General features: G+C 37.9%; 2 protein-coding genes and 1 pseudogene across 5 annotated transcripts in view; 1 reads left to right on the top strand and 2 right to left on the bottom strand.

Annotated features, from left to right (window-relative positions):
• RFTN2 (raftlin family member 2) overlaps positions 1-12,473 on the top strand; it is a 136,068-nt gene extending 123,595 nt beyond the window's left edge. Inside the window, exon 11 of the mRNA XM_042995001.1 lies at positions 12,331-12,473. Coding sequence (XP_042850935.1) covers positions 12,331-12,340 — 10 coding nt within the window. The 3' untranslated portion in view covers positions 12,341-12,473. The remainder of the gene's footprint in view (positions 1-12,330) is intronic.
• The window catches only part of LOC102961463 (MOB-like protein phocein), a 43,637-nt gene that overhangs the window by 6,935 nt on the left and 11,316 nt on the right, over positions 1-25,386 (bottom strand). The window contains exons 1-5 of one of the 4 annotated variants that reach the window (XM_042995007.1): positions 23,467-23,624; positions 18,075-18,137; positions 6,901-7,001; positions 2,095-2,137; positions 1,820-1,906 (exon numbers count right to left, since the gene is read on the bottom strand). In XM_042995007.1, the coding sequence (XP_042850941.1) occupies positions 1,820-1,906; positions 2,095-2,137; positions 6,901-7,001; positions 18,075-18,101 (258 nt within the window). In that variant the 5' untranslated portion in view covers positions 18,102-18,137; positions 23,467-23,624. Of the gene's footprint in view, positions 1-1,819; positions 1,907-2,094; positions 2,138-6,900; positions 7,002-18,074; positions 18,138-21,236; positions 21,401-21,807; positions 21,928-23,466; positions 23,625-25,386 lie in introns of those variants that run through there. The other 3 variants (XM_042995005.1, XM_042995006.1, XM_042995008.1) reach the window with 3 other exon arrangements.
• Positions 397-509, bottom strand: LOC122241676 (annotated as a pseudogene).

Genomic DNA, 25,386 nt, shown 5'->3' with positions numbered 1-25,386 from the left:
TTTCCATACAATACCCAGTGCTCATCCCAACAGATGTCCTCCTCAGTGCCCATCACCCACTTTCCCCTCCCTCCCACCCCCAACAAACCTCAGTTTATTCTCAGTTTTTAACAGTCTCTTATGGTTTGGCTCCCTCCCTCTAACTTTTTTTTTCCTCCTTCCTCTCCCCCATGGTCTTCTGTTAAGTTTCTCAGGATCCATCTACATAAGAGTGAAAACATATGGTATCTGTCTTTCTCTTTATGACTTATTTCACTTAGCATAACACTCTCCAGTTCCATCCACATTGCTACAAAGGGCCATATTTCATCCTTTCTCATTGCCAAGTAGTATTCCATTGTATATATAAACCACAATTTCTTTATCCATTCATCAGCTGATGGACATTTAGGCTCTAAAAATATGGAACGCTTACGAATTTGCATGTCATCCTTGCTCAGGGGCCATGCTAATCTAGTCTGTATGTATCGTTCTTCCAATTTTAGTATATGTGCTGCCGAAGCGAGCACAGAACTTGCCTTTTCAAATAAAAGAACATCAGATGTGAATTTTGCAAACAGAAAGTCACTTGTCTTTAAGCCTTAGAGGTCTATCAATAAAATGATCATTTGACAGTCTATAATTCTGCAGAATTGGCCTAACCCCAATTATTTTCAATGAGTTTAAGTATCCAAAAAAAAAAAAAAAAGTACTATGGATTAAAAGGAATGCAGAGCAAGGAAAATGCAATGCATAGTTTAAACAAACTAGCTACAACTTTTGAAATAACTAAGGAAAACTGAATATGTACTGGATATTATATAATATAAAGGAATTACTTATAACTAAAAATGTTCTATAAACAATTGCTACTTCCTATACTCTCACCATGACAAAAACTAAATGAGGAGAAAACAACATGAATAACTTTTTCAATGTAGGGCCAATTATGAAGAGGAAAATCATTATGGTGTGTTTCAAACAAATAGTAAGAAATATAAGGGGTGCCTGAGTGGCTCTATCGGTTAAGTGTCTGGCTCTTGGTTTTGGCTCAGGTCATGATCTTATGATTTGAGAGATCTAGCCCCACGACAAGCTCTGTACTGACAGTGTGGAATCTGCTTGGGATTTTCTTTCTCCCTCTCTCTCTGCCCCTCCCCCACTTTCATACACACTTTCTCTCAAAATAAATAAACTTAAAAAAAAAAAAAGAAATATTAAAAAAAGTAGGTAAAAAATACTGACCTATAAAGTTAAAAAGCCCAAAAACAACATTTCTTTAATAGATAACTCATCAACTTGTAATCACCAACAGTTATTCCTATCAAAAGAAATTACGAGGCGCCTGGGTGGCTCAGTCAGTTGAGCACCAGACTCTTAATTTCAGCTCAGATCATGATCTCATGGTTCATGCGACTGAGCCCTACGTTGGGCTCTGTGCTGACAGCATGGAACCTGCTTGGGATTCTCTCTCTCTGCTCCTCCCTGCTGTGCACGCTCTCTCTCTCAAAATAAATAAACATTAAAAAAATTATAACTGAACCAAAAAACTAAACATGTATATCTCATCCATTATACAGTAGCTATCAGCATCATATGGTAGATGTTATTCTGTAATAGGCAATGAATCATAAAGTGAGTTCTAGCCCATGATATTATCCAATTATGAAAAATGATAATCATAAATCCTAAAATAGCACTGGGGCAATAAACTCAAAGAACTCTAAACCAAACAGCAAAATAAACAGTGAACTAAAACACTAAAAATTTATTGACCACTCTCATGGAGAGATTTAGGTTATGATGATTTTATTAGGCATTCTATTTCATAATGTCTCACCTCTTTTGGAGTCTTATGAGCTGCACAAAGAAAAATCCATTGTTCAGTTGCAGTCATCTGAGTACATGTATCTGGATGGCACTCACTCTGTTAGAAATAGTTACACTTCTTAATATGTAAAACAATGAAAAAGTCTATCATTTGGGTTACTACACTCCCATGTAAAAGTACAGAATAATTAGAAATGTTGGGTAAGTCTTTGGGAGCACCTAATGTTACAAAAACAGAAAAAATCAGTACTTTCAATAATAGCTTTAACTTAAAGAAAATATTACCTGAAGTTTGACAGCAAGTCCATTTAGTTCAAGACAGAATTGCCTAAAAATGCAAATATATAAATGAAAAGTCTTATCCATCCTCCACATTATTTTCAGAATACTAACTGTAAAAACAGAATCCCATCAGTACCATCCTCCCTTTGTCGTCACCACTGTCAACACCATCTGAATTTACATGGCATATTTTGTACAAAGGCATACAGATTAGTATGCAAAACCCAAAACTAACAACCCTAATAATGTTCAATATCAGCCTCCAGTGAGTTGATCATAATTATACACTGGAAATTGGTAGAATTTTTCTGAATTTGGAAATAGTTACCAAAATGCTTAGGAAGTATATACTTTTATTTACAAAGTCATTCTCCTAGAAATCTATTCTAATAAAATAATCAGAATTGCATACAGATAAATGTATAAAGACATTGACAGAAAATATAAAATTTTTTTGAAACATTCCAAATAATCAGCAATTGCAGAGTAGCAAAATGTTGGTATATACATAAACAAAGGATATATATTTATATTTACAGTAAGATTCCAGTTATGTAAAACATCATGTGTGTATTTATCTGAATACAAACATAAAACTAGATGTTTTAAATACCTGAATACTCTACAAACTTTGTTCTGATTACAAACAACATGTTCCTTATGAAAACTTTAAATATGATCAAATATATAATGTACAATAAGAAGGTCCTTCATAATTCTACCACCTCTCCCAAAAGTTAATTATTACTTACATACAAATTTGATTTTCTATGCAAAGATTAAACTATATTGGGACCAAATCATACACAATTTTTTATCTTGCTTTTTGGTCACTTAGTAGATTGTAGCATTTTTTCATGATACTCTTCTAAAACTGCCAAACAGAATTATAAAGCCTAGAACAATTCTTGGAACATAGTAAGTGTTCAAAATGTTTTTTAATAAGTGAAGAATAGAGGAAATTGTGTAAGATTGAGATCATTTTTAGACAAACTTGTTATTTTATATGAAAAGACCATCAATCCTCTATGTCACTAAGATAACTTACTTTAATAGCTGTCAAAATACTGAACACATCCCCTCTAAAAATCTTACCTAATTAATCACTATTATGTTTCCCCAACAAATGAGAACAGTGTGGTTCCCTACAAATGCAAAACTAAAACCTACTTAGTTAGAAGATAAAGGAGAGTCGCAAAAGGGAAAAAACAAAAAACCCCACACATATATGAAAGAAAAGCTATAGAAGAAAGCAAATAAGGAGTCAAATTTTCAGTTCTCTGTAAATGTATTTCCTTTCCAGATCCCTAACAATTATGCAGTTCTTAGATCACAAAAATAACACTATTTCTGAATCACCACATCACCCTCTACTGCCCTGTATCTATAGGCTGCATGCAAGTTTTCAAGTTGTTTTCCACTAAGTGGTAATAAAGACAGGTGGTGAAAAATAAGTTTCTCATCTACTTTAACTCACGTATGGCCAACAGCAAAACTAAGCTAACTGATTTGGCAGTGTTTATGGGTACAATCTGTGGCACACAGTGCAAATCTAACAGCTTCCAGTTAATTCAATATAGGGCTAACATATAGTTGTGCAGCTGAAGAGACAAGCCAGAGCTGAAATCCAGCCTATGCTCTAATCTCTTAAATCATACATAGGATTGCATCCACTCAGAAGAAGGAGCATCTCTTCCAATTACAAAGATTCCATATGGGCTAGTGGGAGATTTGAATGAAGTCCCATTAACATCATAATATAATCAACAATATTAACCAATAAGAGCAAGTATTAAGCCTCAAATCAATTACATCAAGTACATGCAAAAACTCAAAAAGCTACTTTTGAAATTCTTCTTGGTCAACTATAAAGATATATACACTATGATGAAGACACAAAAGAATATATATGTGATATTTAATACATAAATACGAAACCAAAATAAAGTGGCTAATATTCAGGGAAAAAAAAAAAACCTAAAAATAACAGCACCAGGACAAATGGAATATGCATGAGAAAGATTTTATAAGTTTTGTATACTGCATATTTTATAGTCTAATTAAATATGGAGGAAAAGGTTTTCCTAGATCTGAAATTAAAATCTTATATGCTAAAATCAGCCCTCACTTGTTAGGATTATGCTTGTAGTGAAAAAAAATCCCCACTTATTTTCATCATTAATCCTAACAGGTAAGTAAGTAGTTATTTTCAAAGCTGATTAAAATAAGACAGAGGGGTGCCTGGGTGGCTCAGCTGGTTAAATGTCCGACTTCGGCTCAGGTCATGATCTCATGGTTCATGAGTTCAGGCCCTGCATCAGGCTCTGTGCTGACAGTTCAGAGCCAGGAGCCTGCTTCAGATTCTGTTACTCCCTCTCTCTGTCCCTCCCCTGCTTACACTGTCTCTCTCTCTCTCTCTCTCATAAATAAATAAACAATAAAAAAAATCTTTTAATAAAAAATAAAATTAAAAAAAGCAGAGAATCTAAAGTGCTATTTTGATTTATAAGAATGGGAAAATATCTACATATTCATACCTTCAATTATCATGCACTGAGATGTATTTTTAAAAAACTATGTCAGGGGAACCCAGCTGGCTCAGTTGTTGGAGCATGTGACTCTTGATCTCAAGGTTGTGCGTTCGAGCCCCACGTTGGGTGCAGAAATTACTTAAAAATAAAATCTCTAAAAACACTAGATCAAATAGTCAAGTGATTTGTCTAAGAAATCAGCAGAGTACAAAGAAGTCTTAGCATCCTGAAATTGCTGGACTGTTATGACAAGATATTATGTCTTAGCAATGTCTATATAACAAGTCTGTAGCAAAAAACAAAACAAAAACAAAAACACACCAGATCAAACCAAACCAAACTGAAAAACAGTGCCCAGTCTACAATTTGTGGGACTCATCACAAAAAAGTGGTCTAATTTATGCAGGGAAAGTCCTATTTCAATTTCACTTATTATTTAAAAATTAACTTAAAAAGTTACAAACCGTGGGGCGCCTGGGTGGCTCAGTCGGTTAAGCGTCCGACTTCGGCTCAGGTCATGATCTTGCAGTTCCTAAGTTCAAGCCCCGCGTCAGGCTCTGTGCTGATGGCTCAGAGCCTGGAGCCTGTTTCAGATTCTGTGTCTCCCTCTCTCTCTCTGACCCTCCCCCGTTCACGTTCTGTCTCTCTCTGTCTCAAAAATAAATAAACGTTAAAAAAATTAAAAAATAAATAAATAAATAAATAAAAAGTTACAAACCCTAATGAACATCTATCTCTAGCTACATTCTTTATATTTAACCTACCAACTCATCTCAGCTCCCGTTTACAGAGAAGCTTGCAACTTCAAGAAATAACTTAGTAACTTCAGGATTAAGCTGCCTTTATTTATTTTTTAATTTTTATTTATTTTGACAGCAAGTGTCAGCATGGTGCTTGATTCAGGGCTCGTTCTCACAAACTGCAAGATCATGACCTGAGCCAAAATCAAGAGTTGAATGCTTAACCAACTAAGCCACCCAGGCACCCCTAGGATTAAGCTGCTTTAAAAATTTTTTTTTTTCAACGTTTTTTATTTATTTTTGGGACAGAGAGAGACAGAGCATGAACAGGGGAGGGGCAGAGAGAGAGGGAGACACAGAATCGGAAACAGGCTCCAGGCTCCGAGCCATCAGCCCAGAGCCTGACGCGGGGCTCGAACTCACAGACCGCGAGATCGTGACCTGGCTGAAGTCGGACGCCCAACCGACTGCGCCACCCAGGCGCCCCTAAGCTGCTTTTAAAGTTAATTCTTGTTAACTAGTCATTCACTAGTCTTCAATTTTCTCATTCAAAGGGCATCATCAAAAGTTCCCAAACTCCTTCAGAATTACAATTAATTTTTATTTACCACAGTTCACAGTAGTTAATAGGCAACTCATCAGACACCAAGCTTAGACTGGAATCTTGTGTTACTTTATAGTGAAATAAACTTTATAGAGAAATAAAGTTTATCATGAGTGGAAAAATAGAAACAATGTATTTGTGGTTAAGGAATAATTTGTGTTTAAGAAAAACTATGTAGGGGCATCTGGATGGCTCAGGTGGTAAGAATGCTACCAACTTGATCTTGGGTTCATGGATTTAAGCCCCACACTGGGTATAGAGATTACTTAAAAAGGCCGGGGGCGGAGGGGGGCGGGGTGCCTGAGTGGCTCAGTTGGTTAAGCATACGACTTCAGCTCAGGTCATGATCTTATGGTTCGGGAGTTCGAGCCCCACATCAGGTTCCATGCTGACAGTGTGGAGCCTACTGGGGATTCTCTCTCTCCACCCCCCCCCCCACAATCTCTCTCTCTCTCTCAAAAATAGTTTTTCATGGGCGCCTGGGTGGCTCAGTCAGTTAAGCATCTGACTTCGGCTCAGGTCATGATCTCACAGCTCGTGAGTTCGAGCCTCACGTCAGACTCTGCTGACAGCTCAGAGCCCGGAGCCTGCTTCGGATTCTGTCTCCCTTTCTCTTTTCCCCACCTCCTACTTGCACTCTGTCTCTGAAAAATAAATAAATGTTAAAAAAAAATTTTTTAAATAGTTTTGCCAAAAAAAAAAAAAGAAAAATTGTGTAAAAAGATAATGCCCAAATCCATAAATTAGAAAAAAAAAATCAGTGAATAACAAAGTTAAAAACTTTATAATACCAAAAACACAAAAGCTTTAGAATTCAGCTTTTTAGTCTGCAATTACATAATGATTTTTATTTATGATTCATAATCATCAGCATTAAAGGTTATTTTTACTAATAGAAATACTACTACTATTTTGATATATTATAAAGACTTACCTTAAATGTTCATATTTCCATACACCTTCATCTTGGCCTTCAGGTGGTTCAAGAATTTTGTCAATATTGGAACAATCTGCTCTTATGTTCTGCTGAATATACTATAATAAAAAAAGTTCTCATAATTAATTAACATACTATAGTACATGGTAAATCTTAAAATATATTTAATTTTTGAGTCCATGATTGCTCCTATGTTTCAACTTTTTTAGGTTATACACATAACAGGAAATCAAGTAATTCAGAAGATAGGAGGTAACCCTTACCTTCTCCAACTCAACTCCTTTGGGGTAAGATATATCACATAAATGCAGATATGGTACTTACCAGGATTGGATGTGGGATCAAAAGTGAAACTATGATTTTCATAAGGACATAAAATGTAAACCATATAACTGTGGTACATAATGCATGATTCTATTAATATGCATTATCCAGAATAGCACATCTATGGAGACAAAAAATAGTTGTTCAGGACTGGAGAAAGAAGGGGAGACAGAGGAGAATGGAGATAACTGCTAATGTGAATGAGGTTTCTTTTGGTGGGGAGTGAAGATGTTCTAAAATTAAACTGTGGTGATAGTGTAGAACCCCGTGAATATACTAAAAACCATGAATGTATATTTTAAATGGGTGATTTTAGGGTATGTGGTATCCAATAAAGTGTTTAAAAAACAAAAAATGACTAGCAGAAAAGCTAAGTTAAAAAAAAGGCATGGACATTCATTTTTAAAATTAAATAAAAATTTCAGATCTTTTTAATGTTTCATGCAATCTATGATTTAAATAATCTAAAATTTGAACAGGCTAAATAAGACTAAGATACCTAATTACAGAAATAACTACGAGGCCTTGTTATGCCAATGTATTTTGCCTATTTTCAGGCAACCTTTCTTTGAAAATTACTCTGTCAAAAGCTTGCTTAAAAGATTTTAATGATTCTCTAATGCCTGTTTAAACTACTCTCCCTGGTTTTCTGACCCCATCTCAAGTTCCAAAGTTCTGCATGAAATTGATTCTCGCAAATAGACAGAACCAAATTCTTTACCTTTTCCACCGGCCACCTCAAATTCCATACAATTCTTTCCAAATTCCCTTTCCCCCCAACACACTCGTCTTTGCTTTTATTCAATAAATAGCATTTATTTATTTTTTAATATCTCCCTCAAAAAACAGAGACTCAGTTTTGTTTTAAATTTTAGTATTAGAACCTGGCACATAGGAGGTTTTTAACAAATTTTCACTGTCTTTTCCTAAACTACATTACTTGAAGTCAAGGATAAAGATACTACTTACCTGAAATGTTAAAACCATGGGGGATTAGGGATGAAAAAATTTACCAAAAATGGGGTGGAGACTGATTCTTTAGTATTCTCTGGTGATCCCCAAGAGTTTGGTAGTTAGGCACACAAAAATATATTCTATGCAATACAGCTGGCTCATAATGAATACTAAGTCTTTAACCACATGTTTAGTAACTGAATTTACTCAAAATTATTCAATTTTTTATAAGTAGAGGTACAAGTTGTCAATCTTCAGGGAATCTAGATTTTATTAATGATAATACATGTAAAACAATTAAAAAAACAGGGGCGCCTAGGGGGGTGACTGGGTGGCTCAGTCAGCTAAGTGTCCAACTTTGCTCAGGTCATGATCTCACAGCTTGTGAGTTCAAACCCTGCGACAGGCTGTGCTGACAGCTCAGAGCCTGGAGCCTGCTTCAGATTCTGTCTCTGTCTCTCTCTGCCCCTCCCCTACTCACCAGTGTTTCTCTCTAATATAAAGAAACATTTAAAAATTAAAAAAAAAAAGAGAGAGAGAGAAAGAGAACAGGGGCGCCTGGGTGGTTCAGTCGGTTGAGTGTCCAGCTCTTGATTTTGGCTCAGATCATGATCTCGCGGTTTGTGGGTTCAGGCCCCATATGGGCTCTGTGCTGACACGGATCCTGCTTGTGAGTCTCTCTTCCCCCTCTCGCTCTCTGCCCCTCCCCCTTCCATGTCTGTGTACACGCTCTCCATTTCTCTCAAAAATAAATAAAACTTAATAAAAAAGACAGAGAACAGAAGAAATCCTTAACTCTGAAAGAAAGCAAAAATGTGAGTCCTCCATACTTCTATGGAAAGAGAGACAGCTATCATCTAAAATGAGCTAAGAAAGGGGCACCTGGGTGGCTCAGTCGGTTAAGCATCTGACTTTGGCTCAGGTCATGATCTCACGGTTTGTGAGTTTGAGCCCCAGGTCGGGCTCTGTGCTGACAGCTCAGAGCCTGGAGCCTGCTTCACATTCTGTGTCTCCCTCTCTCTCTGCCTCTCCCCCAATCACGCTTCACATTCTGTGTCTCCCTCTCTCTCTGCCTCTCCCCCAATCACACTCTGTCTCTCTCTCCTTCTAAAATAAATAAACATTAAAAAAAATTTTTTTAAATGAGCTAAGAAAAGTAAATGTCCTAGTAGCGGATGGGTGGCTCAGTCCGTTAAGTGTCTGACTCTTGATTTTGGCTCAGGTCATGACCTCACGGTTCAGGGGACTAAGCCCTGCATTATGCTCTATGCTGACAATGCAGAGCCTGCTTGGGATTCTCTCTCTCTCCCTCTCTCTGCCCCTTCCTCACCTGCACTTGCTCATGCTCTCTCTCTCTCTCAATAGAAATATTTAAAAAAAAAAAAAAAAAAAAAAGAAAGAAAATACCTAAGAATAAACCTAACCAAAGATGTAAAAGATCTCTATGCTGGAAACTACAAAAAGTTTATGAAGGAAATTGAAGAAGGTACAAAGAAATGGAAAAACATTCCATGCTCATGGATTGGAAGAATAAATATTGTTAAAAAGTCAATACTACCCAAAGAAATCTACATATTCAATGCAATCCCAATCAAAATTGCACCAGCATTCTTCTCATAGTTAGAACAAACAATCCTAAAATTTGTATGGAACCACAAAAGACCCCGCATAGCCAAAGTAATATTGAAGAAGAAAACCAAAATGTGAGGCATCACAATCCCAGATTTTAGTCTCTACTACAAAGCTGCAATCATCAAGACAGTATGGTATTGGCACAAAAACAGACACATAAACCAATGGAATATAGACCCCAGAATTGGACCCACAAAAGTATGGCCAACTAATCTCTGACAAAGCAGGAAACAATATCCAGTGGAAAAAAAGTCTCTTTAACAAATGGTGCTGGGAGAACTGGACAGCAACATGCAGAGGGATGAAATTAGACCACTTTCTTACACCATTCACAAAAATAAACTCAAAATGGATAAAGGACCTGAATGTGAGACAGGAAACTATCAAAACCCTAGAGGAGAAAGCAGGAAAAAACCTCTTTGACCTCAGCCACAGCAATTTCTTATTTGACACACCTCCAAAGGCAAGGGAATTAAAAGCAAAAATGAACTATTGGGACCTCATCAAGATCAAAAGCTTCTGCACTGCAAAGGAAAACAATCAACAAAACTAAAACGCAACTGTCAGAATGGGAAAAGATATTTGCAAATGACATATCAGATAAAGGGTTAGTATCCAAAATCTATAAAGAACTCACCAAACTCCATACCCGAAAAACAAATAATCCAGTGAAGAAATGGGCAGAAGACATGAATAGACACCTTTCCAAAGAAGACATCCAGATGGCCAACTGACACATGAAAAAATGCTCAATGTCACTCATCATCAGGGAAATACAAATCAAAACTACAATGAGATATCACCTCACACCAGTCAGAGTGGCTAAAATGAACAAATCAGGAGACCATAGATGTTGGCGAGGATGTGAAGAAACGGGAACCCTCTTACACTGCTGGTGGGAATGCAAACTGGTATAGCTGCTCTTGAAAACAGTGTGGAGCTTCCTCAAAAAATTAAAAATAGATCTCCCCTATGACCCAGCAATAGCACTGCTAGGAATTTACCCAAGGGATACAGGAATGCTGATGTATAGGGGCACATGTACCCCAATGTTTACAACAGCACTTTCAACAATAGCCAAATTACGGAAAGAGCCTAAATGTCCATCAACTGATAAATGGATAAAGAAGATGTGATTTTTATATACAATGGAATACTACTTGGCAATGAGTAAGAATGAAATCTGGCCATTTGCAGCAACGTGGATGGAACTGGAGGATATTATGCTAAGTGAAATAAGCCAGGCAGAGAAAGACAGATACCATATGTTTTCACTCATATGTGGATCTTGAGAAACGTTAACAGAAGACCATGGGGGAGGGGAAGGGGGAAAAAAAAAGTTACAGAGAGGGAGGGAGGCAAACCATAAGGACTGAGAACAAACCAAGGGTAGATGGGGAGTGGGGGAGAGGGAAAAGTGGGTGATGGGCAGGGAGGAGGGCACTTGTTGGGATGAGCACTAGGTATTATATGGAAACCAATTTGACAATAAATTTAAAAAAAAAAGAGAGATTTAAAACCAAAAAATTAATTAATTAAATTAAAAAAAAAAAAAGAAAAAGAAATGTTCTAATGCTCCCTAAATATAATGTTTACCTTACAGAAATTTTTATATTGTTTCTGAGTTATTAGTACTATTAGCAATTTCTGTTCATTCTGAAAAATTATTTTTATCATTCTCAAAACCTCTGAAAACTAAAGATTTACAACTGTAATGTTTCTCTATCCTGTCCCTGTCACACATAATGTGGTATAAATCTAAATTTGGATTAATTTTTTCAAGTGCATCACAAGATACACAAATATGAAATGGGGAAAAAAGGCAAGAATTGGCCCTATCATGAAAAGCTGTAATATTCTTAAGTACATTTTCAACATTATCTTTATGTTATTTAGTAATTCAGTTAAATGGAAAAGTAGTACCATAACTACACAAAACTTTTGTTGAATTTTAACGCTAAGAGAGAGGTTTTGAAGCTGAGTAAATTATACAACTATTATTTAAGAAACTAGCTCTGTACTCTTTAAGAAATTCTACCAAAGAAAAATCCAGAAAACAACCTCACAAGAGTGTTCTTTATGCTTCCAAGAACTTTAAAATCCTAACTTACCACCATTTCTTGAAAAGAATTTTTTCAGGTAGCTTCTAAAGGTATTACCACTTCTACTTCATACTGTCACCTGATCGAGCTCACTAGCATTTCAGATGCTCTCAGTATATACTTACTTCCCAGGCCTTTCAAGTCTCCTCAGTACAGGAATATACTATACCATACTTCTGGACTAAGTTTAAAAAAAAAAAAAAAAAAAAAAAAAAGGGGGGGGGGCATAAAATTCTTCCTTCTGTTATGAAAAAGGCACAAACATATCCTTCCAGTGATTTATTCCTGTGGGCTGTAATTATTAAGAATTACAATGATCTAGTATGGTGTTTTACAGAAGATTTTTCCTAAAGCAGTTTTTAGAAATCATTTGGGAACAGTAAAATACCATTCAAAAGCATTTTATTGCTTCCAGTTCTAGGTAAGATGGAGTAAACACACATCAACTTTTCTCTCCCACCGTACACAATTATAAAATCTGGACAGAATGCATGGTATAGCAATTTGAGATCTCTGAAGAACAAATATCAAAAAGAAGAGCTGGAAAGAACACCAGATTCAAAGTATCACTGAACTCGCAGTGAAGTTGTGATGCTTCTTTTCCCCTCTGGTATCCCCTGGCCTAAACTCAATATAGGATGCAACCCAAAAAATGAGCTCTGTTGGTGCTAAAAGATCCAGGAGAAACTACATAGTTCTGGCTCAAGGAGTGGAAAATGGTACTCCTAAAAGCTCAAAAAGAATGAAAGAAAGCTGCTGGCTTTTTGCCCTCTGCTTTTTCTCCACTTTCATAGCCTATGCCTAAGACATTTCCACAATGGCAGCAAAAGCAGCTGGCAACAGAAAAATTCAAGAGACAAAATTCTCAGGAAGAGAAACTGTCCTCTCCATTTGGTGGTGGATCAAACTCTGTTTCTTTTTCTCTCTTTGTCTTCCCACAACTGCAGCACAATTCTAGTAAGTGGTTTCTGGTTGGAAGATCAAAAAGGTGGGCCCCAGGGAACCAGAATGTATCAGAGAGATATTAAAGAGAGCAAAATTCAGGGGCGCCTGGGTGGCGCAGTCGGTTAAGCGTCCGACTTCAGCCAGGTCACGATCTCGCGGTCCGTGAGTTCGAGCCCCGCGTCAGGCTCTGGGCTGATGGCTCGGAGCCTGGAGCCTGTTTCCGATTCTGTGTCTCCCTCTCTCTCTGCCCCTCCCCCGTTCATGCTCTGTCTCTCTCTGTCCCAAAAATAAATTAAAAACGTTGAAAAAAAAATTTTTCAAAAAAAAAGAGAGCAAAATTCAGAAATGTGACCCCATAAGGTGTTTATGAACTCCTGGGCTCAATCCTAGTCTGTGCATGCCCACATACATTGATCTGATCATAATTAGCATATGACAGACTTTGAGAAATGAACTAACAGATATACCTCCACCCAGGCTGACCACAGATTGGTACACACAGAACAGATTCAAGGAAGAGTACAAAGATTTGAAATCTGAACAAACACTGGAACTGGCAACCTGTATCTAACGAGGTCAGATACCTGCTAAAACAAAAATAACATTCTCTGTGGGATTAAATAAGACCAAAGTCTCAACATAATATTCAAAATGTCCAGAATACAATCCAAAATTACTCGGTATACAAAGAATATGTGAAAATCTCAATTCAAGAAGATGAGTGAACTGGGGGAAGGGAGTAGTGGAAAGTTGTTATTGTTTAATGGACACAGAGTTTCAGCTGTTAAAGATAAAAAATTTCTGCAGATAGAGGCTATAATGATTCACAATAATGTGGATATATTTAATGCCACAGAGCTACACACTTAAAGGGCCCCTTTATAGTGTAAGCTATACACTTAAGCTGGCTCAATCGGTAGATCTCAGGGTCATGAATTCGAGCCCTACGCTGGGGGCAAAAATATAAATAAAATAAATAAATTTTTTAAAAAAGTACACTTAAAGATGGCAAAATGGTAAATATATTTACCACAATAGAGAAAAGCAGAGTGAACAAATAAAAACCTCAAAGAAATCCATGCTTAGACACACAATGAAGCTGCCAAAAACTAAAGATAAGCCAGTGAAAAAAGACACATGACCTACAAAATATTTTAAAAACTGCCGCTTTCTCATCAGAAACCACAGACAGAAGGAACGGACACAACATGTTCAAAGTGCTGAAAGAAAGAACTATCAACCCAGAATTCTATATCTAACAAAAATACCCTTCAGGAATGAAGATAAAGACATTTTCAGATGAAAGAAAACAAAAGATAATTTCTAGCCAGCAGATCACTCTAAAAGAACTGCTAAAGGAAGTTCTTTAGACAGAAGGGGGAAAATATAACACCAGAAGAAAAGTTAGAATCAAGAAAAACAGAAATTATAAATATCTGGGTATAATTATAATAGGCCATTCTCCTCCTGAGTTCTTTGAAATATGTTTTGGCAGATGACAGCAAAAATATAACATTGACTAATGGGGTTTCCAATGTATATAAATGTAATATTGACAGGAAAAGCATAAAGGGATAATGGGATCCATAAGATGATAGTTTCTACATATATATTTCAAATATATTATACAGAGGCACCTGGGTGGCTCAGTTGGTTGGGTGTCTGACTTGTGATCTTGTGGTCAAGGGACCAAGCCCTGCCGCAGACTCTGTGCTGAGCATGGAGCCTGCCTGGGATTCTCTCTCACCCTCTCTCTCAAAATAAATAAACTTAAAAAAATATATTACATAAAGAGACAGACAAAATTAGAATTAAAATAGAACACTAAAAATGTTCAATCTGTAAAAAGGCAGAAAAGAGGAAACGAACAACAACAAAAAACCCAGAGGAAACAACCTAGATGGTAGACCTAAATGTAAACATATCTACCAGTGACTAAATTAATATTAAATGGCCTAAATACACCCATTAAAAGACACACACTCACACACACACACACACAAAAAAAAAAAACAAGAAAAGATAACCCAACTATACACCGTCTACAAGAAACTTACTTCAAATATAGGTAGATTAAAAGTAAAAGGATGGAAAAAGATATACCATACAAACATCAATCAAGAGGAAGCTGCAAGGAATGAAAGGTGGTTCAGTATTAATAAAAAAAACAGGGTATCTGGCAGGCTCAGTTGGGAAGCATGTTGAACTCAACACTCCCCAATTTCAAAACTTACTACAAAGCTATAGTAATCAAAACAATGTAGTATTGGTATAAGGATAGACATACAGACCAATGGAACTGAATGAGCCCAAAGAAATAATCCTTACATACATAGTCACATAATTTTTGACAAGTGTGCCAAGACCATTCAATGAGGATAGCCATTTAAACCATTTTTAAGTGTACAGTTCAGTGGCATTAATTACATTCACAATGTTGTGCAACCAAAGAAAAGACCCAATGGCTTCAGTGGTGTATTTTACCAAACATTTCAAGAATACCAATCCTGGGATGCCTGGATGGCTCAGTCAGTTAAGTATCCAACTTCTGCTCAGGTCATGATCTCATGGTTCATGAGTTTGAGGCTCACATCGGGCTCTCTGCTGTCAGCAGAGCCTGCTTCGGATCCTCTGTCCCCCTCTCTCCCTGCCCCTCCCCTGCTTGCACTCTCTCCTTCTCTCTAAAAATAAAGATAGATTAAAAAATAATAACAAAAAAAAAAAAATAAAGAACACCAATCCTCTTCAAACTCTTCTAAAAAAATCAAAGAGGAGGGAATACTTCCTAACTCATTCTATGATGTCAGCATTGCCTGACACCAAAGTCAAACAAAGACACGTGAGGAAAACTAGAAACCAATATCCCTCATGAATACTGACACAAAAAATCCTGGCAGGCCAAATTCAACAGCAAATTAAGAGAATTATAGATCATTATCAAGGGGGATTTATTTCTAGAATGCAAGGATGGTTCAAGATACAAAAACTGATATATATGCCTCATTAACAAAATGAAGGGGGAAAAATCACATGTTCATCTGAATTGGTATATTTGACAAAATTAAACACCTTTTTAGGTCAAAAACAGTCAACAAACTACAAACAGAAGGAAACCAGTAACATAATAACTCAACATAATCAAGGTCACGTATGAAAAACCCACAGTGCACCTCATACTCAATGTGAAAGACTGAAAGCTTTCCTCTTAAGATCAAGAACAAGATGCCTACTTTTGCCACTTCTATTCAAAGGAGTATTAGCAGTTTTGGCCAGAGCAATTAGGTAAGAAAAAGAAATAAAAGGCAACCAGATTAGAAAGGAAGAAGTCAAATTGTTTACAGATGACATGTTCTCAATATGTACCTAAAGATTACACGCACACACAAAAAGTTCCAACTAATGAATTCAACAAAGTAGCAGTACACAACCTCTACTTTTAAAGGGAGATGGCTCAGGTCATGATCTCACAGTTCAAGCCCCACACTGGGTTCCATGCTGACAGTGCAGAGCCTGCTTGGGATTCTCTCTCTCACTCTCTTACCCCTCCCTGGCTCACTCTTTCTGTCTCTCAAAAATAAACAATAAACTTAAAAAAAATTTTTTAAGGGAGAAATATCCACACACTTTTCCTGTAATTTTTCCCAATTTCCAGGCATAGAACTCTAGGTTTATATTTCTGTGTCTTCCACAAGGCCTGTCTCATTGCCCAATAAATATCTGCTGATTGAACAATACATTCTTTACAGGCAATGAACAAATAAAGCCATTCATTCATGAATACTCTTCCATTTCCTGTGCTAAATATTATACTGAGTCCATTCGAAAGGTTTTTAGTATTTCTGTTAATATCATGAATTGGTTTTTATGCTCAAAGAATTCAACTGTATTCCTGTTTGATTTCCCAGAATCTTCAAATAACACAATAAATCCAAACAGCTTCTACTTCTATTATCTCACTATCAAGATAAAGCCAAGCCTCTCTTTATTACATATTTTTCCTTTAAATATGTTAGTTAACCAGGGCCCCTGGGTGGCTCAGTTGGTTAAGCATCTGACTCTTCACTTATACTTGACTCTTGACTTCGGCTCAGGTCACGATTTCACTTTGAGTTGTGAGTTTGAGCTTTACATCAGGCTCTGTGCTGACAGTGTGGAGCCTGCTTGGGATTCTCTCTCTACCCCCCTCTCTGCCCCTCCCTTGCTGGCACACGTGCTCTCTCCCAAAATAAATAAATAAACTTAAGAAAAAATGTTAGTTAACCAATGCCAAATCCAACTTACTAGTCCAACTGGTTAGTTAACCAATTCCTAGTCCAATTTTACTCATCTTTTTGTTAACCTCTTAAAGCAACTTTTAATAATTGGCTCTAGCAAGTATTTCTTTCCTAGATTCTAGATTTTACTCATTTTGGAAGAACTATTACATTTTTTTAAAACCCAATGTAGGGTGATTCTCAATAAGAACGTTTAAGAATCCCCTGAGGGGCTTTTCAACCCACACAAGTTACAGAAGTCCATCTCCTTGATAATCACTGCCTTAGTGAACTACTTAATAGTGGCAATAACCTAAAAGGAGGCATCTTAGCCCTCAAATGTATTAGAGAGCACAAACATTAAGAGCTAATGGCAACTAAAATTTAAATGTAAATTTAGGGGCGCCTGGGTGGCTCAGTCTGTTAGGCATCCAACTTGTGATTTTGGCTCAGGTCGTGATCTCACAGTAGGGCTCTGCACTGACAGCATCAAGCCTGCTTGGGGTTCTCGTTCTCTCTCTCTCTCTCTCCCCCCCACCCCACCTCTCTGCCCCTCTCCTACTTGCACTTACATTCTCTCTCAAAATAAACTTCAAAATAATTTTTAAAAATGTAAGTTTAGATACATGTTCTCAAGTTTCAGTAACCACGTATGCTCTTTCTTCCTACTTAATCATGTTATTCTAATTTAGCATTCAATTAACTTTGAATTAAATTCACTCTAAAGTAAAATTTGGTACCCTAATTTGGCACATATTAATAGATATTAAAATGTACTTAAGCTTCAGTATAGCTTACTATGCCATCTTAAAACAAAATGAAAGACTGATAAAAGTTTTAAATAGGCATCCTGTTATTTCCATGGATTCTGACTTATGCTAAAAGACATAGGAATATTTAACTACTCCAAGGGAGGGAAAATGCTCAGGTTACTGGAGTTGCAAAAAACTATTGTTATTACCTGCTGAACAGCTAGTGTACTGTCCATTTCATCAAAGGATTCATCAGGCCAATTATAGAAATCCTATAAAAAAAAAATTCATGGTTAAAGCACATACAAAGTTACAAAGAGGCAACATTATTTTCATTAACTTTAATTCTTAATAAAGTCATACTGGAGAAGAAAGCTCTCATACTATAAACAACATGATTATCAGTGAGTAAGTCAAAGGAACTTTAAAATGAACACCAAGATTTTATTTAACTGAACTACAAGTTAAAATTTTCAACCATAAATCCCTAAACTTTTCATGGATTACCTGAGGAGATAAATCTATCACTTTTTTGTTTATGGTGGTTAAATATCTCTCAAAAAGTTAAGTTGAAAAAAAATCCCCAAGCACTGATTCAGTTTTTACCTAAAGAGAATAGTTTGTGACGGTGGTGGCAGTGGTGGTGGTGCTAGTAGTAGTTATTGTCCACAAGTACTATTTTAGACAGACATTATAAATTATTATTACAATTCCAAACGGTGTTTTAAATTTCTAAATCAAAATATGAGCTCTGCTAAAAAGTAGTCAACCAGTCTTCATTAAGGGCAATTGGTACTTTTGTGGATCACCTTACACCAGTTCTGAAATTCTCTATAAATAGTCCAGTTCACAGACATTCCCCTAAGTATTTAAGAATCTTCCCATCTGACTGATTTTTTTCAGCAAAGTCTACCTATGTATCCTTAGCAGGCAGCACAACATATAGTAGTTGCTTGATAAATGTGTCTGGGGTAAAACTGAGGGAAACAGGAGTAGTGAACCAGTGATCTATAACCCTGTATCAATCAACATGGGTAAGTCTCCAAACACTTTAAGCAAAAGCTGGAGCAAATGACAAATTCAGTGTACGATACCACATGAATAAAAATTTAAGAAAGTGCAAAGCATACTTCTGGAGACAATGCATACATAGTAAAAGTATGCAGCAAAGCAATGATAATCACTATCATTTGGTTGGAAGAAGTGAGTAGAAGACAGAAGAGTGTGATAAAGAGGGATTTATCTGTATTAGTAACGTCTTAGTTATGAGAGTAGATGATAGGTATACCTTAAGTGTCTTAAACTTTTCACATTTTTTTATAGTTGCCCTATATGAATGAAAATGAACTAACTTATTTTAATATGTCAGGAGGGACACCTGGGTAGCTCAGTCAATTATGCATTCCACTCTTGATTTGGGGCCAGGTCATGACCCCATGGTTCCTGAAATTGAGCCCTTTGCTGAGCTCTGCGCTCACAGCTCGGAACCTGCTTGGGATTCTCTCTCTTCCTCTGTCTCTCTCTCTGCCCCTCCTCTGCTTGAGTTCACTTGCTCTTTCTCTCATATTATTTAATGTTATTTAATATGCTCTCATGTTATTTAATAGGTAGATCAAGAAATAAAAATAACTTTCTAGAAATTGTTCCACGGTGTTTTTTTCCTAGATAGCATGTAGTTTTTTTAAATTCTTTCTATGCAATTTATACTGAAAATGTTTTCCATCAATATGCTTTGACTATTCTTCCCTTTAAAAAAATTAAGGTAGTTTGTAAAATATTTTGTTTTAAAAATATTAAAACACACATATAGGAATATACAGAAAAGATATAAAAGTGTTAGCTGGTAACCAAATGTTTTGTCTCATCATAACTGTCAAACACTGTTAAACACTTACAAAAGGAACCAAAAATTGGCTTAATGAACATTCTCATGCATTTCATGAAATAAACATTTACTGAAAACCAACTATGTGCCTATATCCCAATCTAACCAATTAAAAAAAAAAAAAACTAGGAAAAAAATAAGTAGAAAGACACCTCACCTACTCTATTATAGTTCTAAATAAATAATTTAGAATAGATCTATTCCACTGAAGGAAATCAATGTGACAGATAAGAAATAGGAAAGAATGCTGCTTAAGCAGTCTTCTTTTTTTAATCCTTACCTTTTCTGTGATATTTTATTTAACAACCTTGATCTATGACAATGTGGGGAAAAAAGCAAAGGAGAATTCTTATATGTTACTTACTCATAACAGGAAAGATGTTACAATATTAACTTAAAATATATTCTTTCTAACCTTTCAAAATTAAGAACTGAGTAAATAAAAATGGATGGCGCTTCTCAGAATGTGAGAACACGAGTCCACCTCAATATAAAAATATAAAAGCTGATCACTTAAGAGAAGAATCAGAAACAGTGTTCCTACAGAATATGAGGTAAAAGTTTCTGAGACAAAGAGCATTTATAAAGAAAGTCTGGAAAAAGTAAAAAGCAACCATATATAATATTGGGGTGCTGGGTGGCTCGGTCGGTTAAGCGTCTGGCTTCAGCTCAGGTCATGATCTCACAGTTCATGAGTTTGAACCCCAAGTCAGGCTCTGTGCTGACAGCTGACAGCCTGGAGCCCACTGGATTCTGTGTCTCCCTCTCTCTGCTCCTCTCCCCCTCCCCTCTTTTATGCACTCGCTCACTCTCTCTCAAAAATAAACACTAAAAAAATAATTAAAGAAACCATATACAATATGTAAATTCCCAGTGATATGTCCACAAAACTGCCAAAAGTAACTGACAGCTAAATGTGACTCTATAGTAAGACTTTTAAACTAAACTCTCCAAAATTCAGTACTAAAAGCAACTTGATGAATAAACAAGGTCACCAATGAGCCAGAGACTATGTAACCTTGAGCAAATGCAGTCAATTCTCTGGGCTTCAGTTTCCCTGTCTGAAACATGGATCTGGGAAGTGTCTGGATATAAAAGATACTTTGAAAGGACTTCTTTTCCAAAATTCTGTGCAGTATATTAAAATATTTTCTCTGGCATATGGTCAGAGCTCCATGTTTTTTTCCAGTTTGTTTTCCCCACTTATATCACTTTTTCTTTAAAATTACATTTTAACACATCTCTTCTGATTTTAGAGCACCTGTTCAACAGCTGGTGGATTAAGCACATCAAATCTAAATGTCTATGTGAATATTTTCTTAGAATGTGAGGCATCCGCCTTTTGAAAATCCCCCAGAACCAATACCTAAATGAACACAAACTCACCCCAGATACTGCCTACTAAAAGTTGATAAAACTATTACCAGTTTATTCCCAAACTATGCCTCACATGTAATAACAAGGAATGACATCTAACAAGAGCAACCTGATGATGAAACTTGTTGGGCCAGAGAAAAGCTGCAGCGAGAAATGGTCAAAGGCAAACCGCAGGAGGATAATCGCCACCAGGATCCGGCTAGACAAGCTGGCAGGCAGAAGCCGGGCAGGCACGTCACAAGCCAGGTAGGAACCGGAAGCCAGAACAAGGTTGGCTGTTTACACCCCCTCCCGCCGTGGCGGCACCGACCCTCCCAAAACCCCAGGGTCTCCACCTGGCCGGCCGCGCCCCTCGGACGATAGTCAGAATTCAGGGGAGAGACGAGAACAAGTAGTCGCTGCCGACGGGCTCGCACACCGGGGTCCCGGCGGTCACCGCCCGAGGCTCGCACCCAGCCCCTCTGGCCCACCCTCAAGTCAGGGCTCCGCAGGCCTCGCGAGCGGCCGCCGCCTCAGCCAGACCCAGGGGTTGCGGCTCCGGAAGAGCAGGCCGGGCACGGGTGCCCCCTGCCCGCCAGCTTACCGCCCCGGCCCAATCTTCTTTCGGGGGCGGCCAGCTTCCAGGTGCGGCGCGGCTCGCCACCGAGAGTCCCCACGCAGAAAAGGTGCAGAGATGGTACCTGCGCCTTGGTGCCCGGCCTGTTCCGCCTCAGCACTGCCGTCCCCTCCGCCATGACCATAGTGCCAAAGTCTAGGCGGCTGGAGTCGGTACCCGGATGTAAGGGAAGGCTGCCTGCGCCGGGGCGGGCGGGGGGAGTCGGGGGGCGGGACGGGGTGAGGCGGAGCTCTAGGTCCGGGCGCCAGGGAGGGGCGGCAACTGAAGGATCAGCCGTGGCCCGCGCGGAGCAGGGCGGGAGGACGGGAAAGAGTACCGGAAAGGAACAGCTGGCGGAGGGAGGGACACGAGAGAAGGAACAGCCGACGACTCACAAGTCGCGGCGTGGAGGAAGGGACAAACATGGCAGCGAGGACGAGGACTGGCTTTGGGAAAGTCCGCAGGCCCCCACCGAAGCCCGCTTCGGAGTGAGCAAGAGCGTAACACATTGCTGCATCTCCCTGGGTTTAGGTTAGTTACACTCAACGGATAGAGCTTGCACAATGGTGACCGTTTCAGTAAACCTTTGTCCTAGCAGATACCCAGAGAAGCATAATTGTGTCCCGAAATCCTCATAGACAAGCAAAGTGGAAAAACAGGCCAGCAGTCGGAAAATTCCACAGACCCCCGCATGAAACCGACCCAATCTGAAATAAGACTAGGGCTTAGATTGTCAAATGGTATTTCCGCCATCCTCTGACTTCAAAGCCAAGGACCTTTTCAATGACAAATTTGTGTAGATAAAAGACTGAGACACTAATTATCTGAAAATGGACATCTGGTACACAAAATTAACTCGTAGTTTTTGCAAGTCAGAAGCAGGAGGAGGAAATGATGTCCCTTGACAGATGGTGGGAGTTGTACATCTTTACAGGATTCTAAATTTCCTTTGTTGCAAGTTTTAAGTGTTCTCTTACGTTATGAAATCATGGCAGTTTTGGCAAACTTTTGTTTCCTGTTTAGAAACGTTAAATGTTTGATCTGGGTTGAGGGGGGCCATAGGATACCAGATAGAAAGCCAGCTCAAAGGGTGAAAACTGCATATGCTAGGGTGATTTTCAAGAGAATAAAACATCAGATATCTCATCAAATACACATAAAAGTGTATCAGGAATGCTGAGAGGAGAACTATGTCACAGCCTCCAAAAATGGAAGAGTGTAAGAGAGGTTAGTTAAGTTGAGTAGGAGCAAAGCTGAGTAATTAGCAGTGACTTGAACTTGGCTCAAAGGGGCCTGAGAGCAGGAAGTTGGTTTGTCTTTAAGATTCATTCATTTTGAAAGATGCATAGACTGATAACTTTTCCAGAACAAGGAACGTAATTCCATCACTACTTCCTAGGATATCAAAAGATTTATTCATTCAACAAATATTTATTAAGCCCCACGATGTGTTCAGCACTGAGGTACAAGTATGAAAAGGCCCAATCTTTAACCATGAATTGCTTAGAGTGTAGCAGTGGAGAAAGACGTGCAATCACCAGTTCTCTTACTAAATACAGTGAGAATCTTGGACAAGTGGCACCCAAATTGTTGCCTCCCAAATAAAGACATGGGGTGGATCTGGGGAGAGCAGAGTGCTAGGTAGGACTAATCTTTAAACAACTCTACCTCACTTACTCCAAGGATTAAAGTTAAAATTTCACAGATTGTGTGGTTATGTCCCTGAATTGTAAATAACAGTTACCTACAATTGAAGGGGCTCATCGTAATGTTCTCTTAAGTCCAGATTTGTTATATTGTTTCAGCTCATCTGAAAAAAACAAGAGAAAAAGTGAATAAGTAGAATTAAATTCAGGAACAGAATAGGCATTCATCTCTGAAAAATCCAGTAAAGTTGCATTATGATGTCGACTCTGGCCTTGTTTACAGGAAGAACCTTGTTCTTTAGGTTTGAAATGTTTCTAGCTCATAACCTTCACATTTATTTCTTCATCACTCTGCAGATTATGACCTCCAAACAAAACCACATATCTAAACAGTGTTATTTTGGTGGGTGGGGGAAGGGAGGGAAGAAGAAGAAAAGAGAGCATGATCAGTAATAGCAATAACATGTAATACTGGGTTACTTGAATATTTCAGTTAAAGGAGGAATAGTCTTTTGTTTTTTAATTTTTTTTTAACATTTATTTATTTTTGAGAGAGAGACAGTGTGAGCAGGGGAGGGGCAGAGAGAGAGGGAGACACAGAATCTGAAGCAGACTCCAGGCTCTGAGCAGTCTATACAGAGCCTGACTTGGGGCTCGAACTAATGAACCGGGAGATCATGACCTGAGCTAAAGTCAGATGCTTAACCAACTGAACCAACCAGGGGCCCCAGGAACAATCTTTTTTAAGATAAAATGGAAAAGATGGGGCTGGGATTCAGAAAATCGAGATTCTCTTGCCTGTTGACTATAAGACTTTGAACTATCAAATAAGAATCTAGGGTAAGTGGCACCCAAACTGTTTCTTCCCTAAGAGAGACATTCCCTTATTTGTACTGAAAATAGTACACAGCAGTTCTTTCTCTCTACCTCATAGATGATGAAAGCAAGTATAAAAGTAAATATTCATGGAGCACCTGGCTGGCTCAGTTGGTAGAGCATGTGACCCTTGATCTCAAGGTTGTGAGTTCAAACTCCACGTTGGGTGTAGAGATGACTTAAAAATACAATCTTAAAAAAATAGTAAATATTCCTTGACTTTTATTAAAGTTTTAAAAGAAAATATTTTAGAAATCCAAAGTATCATGAGCAATTTCAAAAATATCTAACCTGTATGAAATTCTCTTGAGCAAATGCTGAGAAACATGAATAAGATGTATAAGCTACTTTCCTCAAAGAGCTTAAAAATGAATGGGGAAAGGTGATATGTAGATTACTACAAAGCAAAATGTCTGAAGTCTGTTGCTTGCTGTCCATTCTTCTTCACACATGTTCTTTGCAAAACATAGTTTGATCTTGCTCAGTATCCATCTCTTCCCATATGACTAGAGAAAGGTAAACCCACCTCTAGCTGACGTTTAAGTCCCTATTGGCCTAAGCCAATGTTTAGTTAAAGGGTAAGCATCTGACTCAATTTTAGCCTTAAGAGATATAAAAGGATATCTGATGGAGGACTTTGGGGAAAGGTTTCTTCTTGAGGAGATACCAAAAGAGATGGTTGAGATGGTCCCTTTTTTCTTCCCATGAATATTGCCAAGTTTAGGACTGCACCTACCACGTTGACTTGAAGGAAGCCAGCCTAAGAGCAAAGCTGACACACTGAATGATGCATGAAGTAGTCAAAATGTACCCTAAAGCATGGGTATTAAAGCATGCAGATTTCATTCCAGGCCAAGCAAAGATGAAGCAGCAGAGAAACATGGGGTTATATGTTCATAGTTGAACAAATTAGTGCCTACATATGGTCTTATACATTTTTCTTTCTTTTTTTATGTTTATTTTTGGAAAGAGAGAGACAGAGTGCGAGCAGAGGAAGGGCAGAGAGAGGGATATACAGAATCGGAAGCAGGCTCCAGGCTCTGAGCTGTCGGCACAGAGCCCACTGCAGGGCTTGAACTCACAAACTGTGAGATCATGACCTGAGCCGAAGTTGGATGCTTAACCGACTGAGCCACCCAGGC

Source organism: Panthera tigris, chromosome C1, assembly GCF_018350195.1.
Source record: "Panthera tigris isolate Pti1 chromosome C1, P.tigris_Pti1_mat1.1, whole genome shotgun sequence".
In the NCBI taxonomy this organism is placed as follows: Eukaryota; Metazoa; Chordata; class Mammalia; order Carnivora; family Felidae; genus Panthera; species Panthera tigris.
Note: the sequence above shows the minus strand (reverse complement) of the source record. Positions and strands in the feature narration are given on the sequence as shown.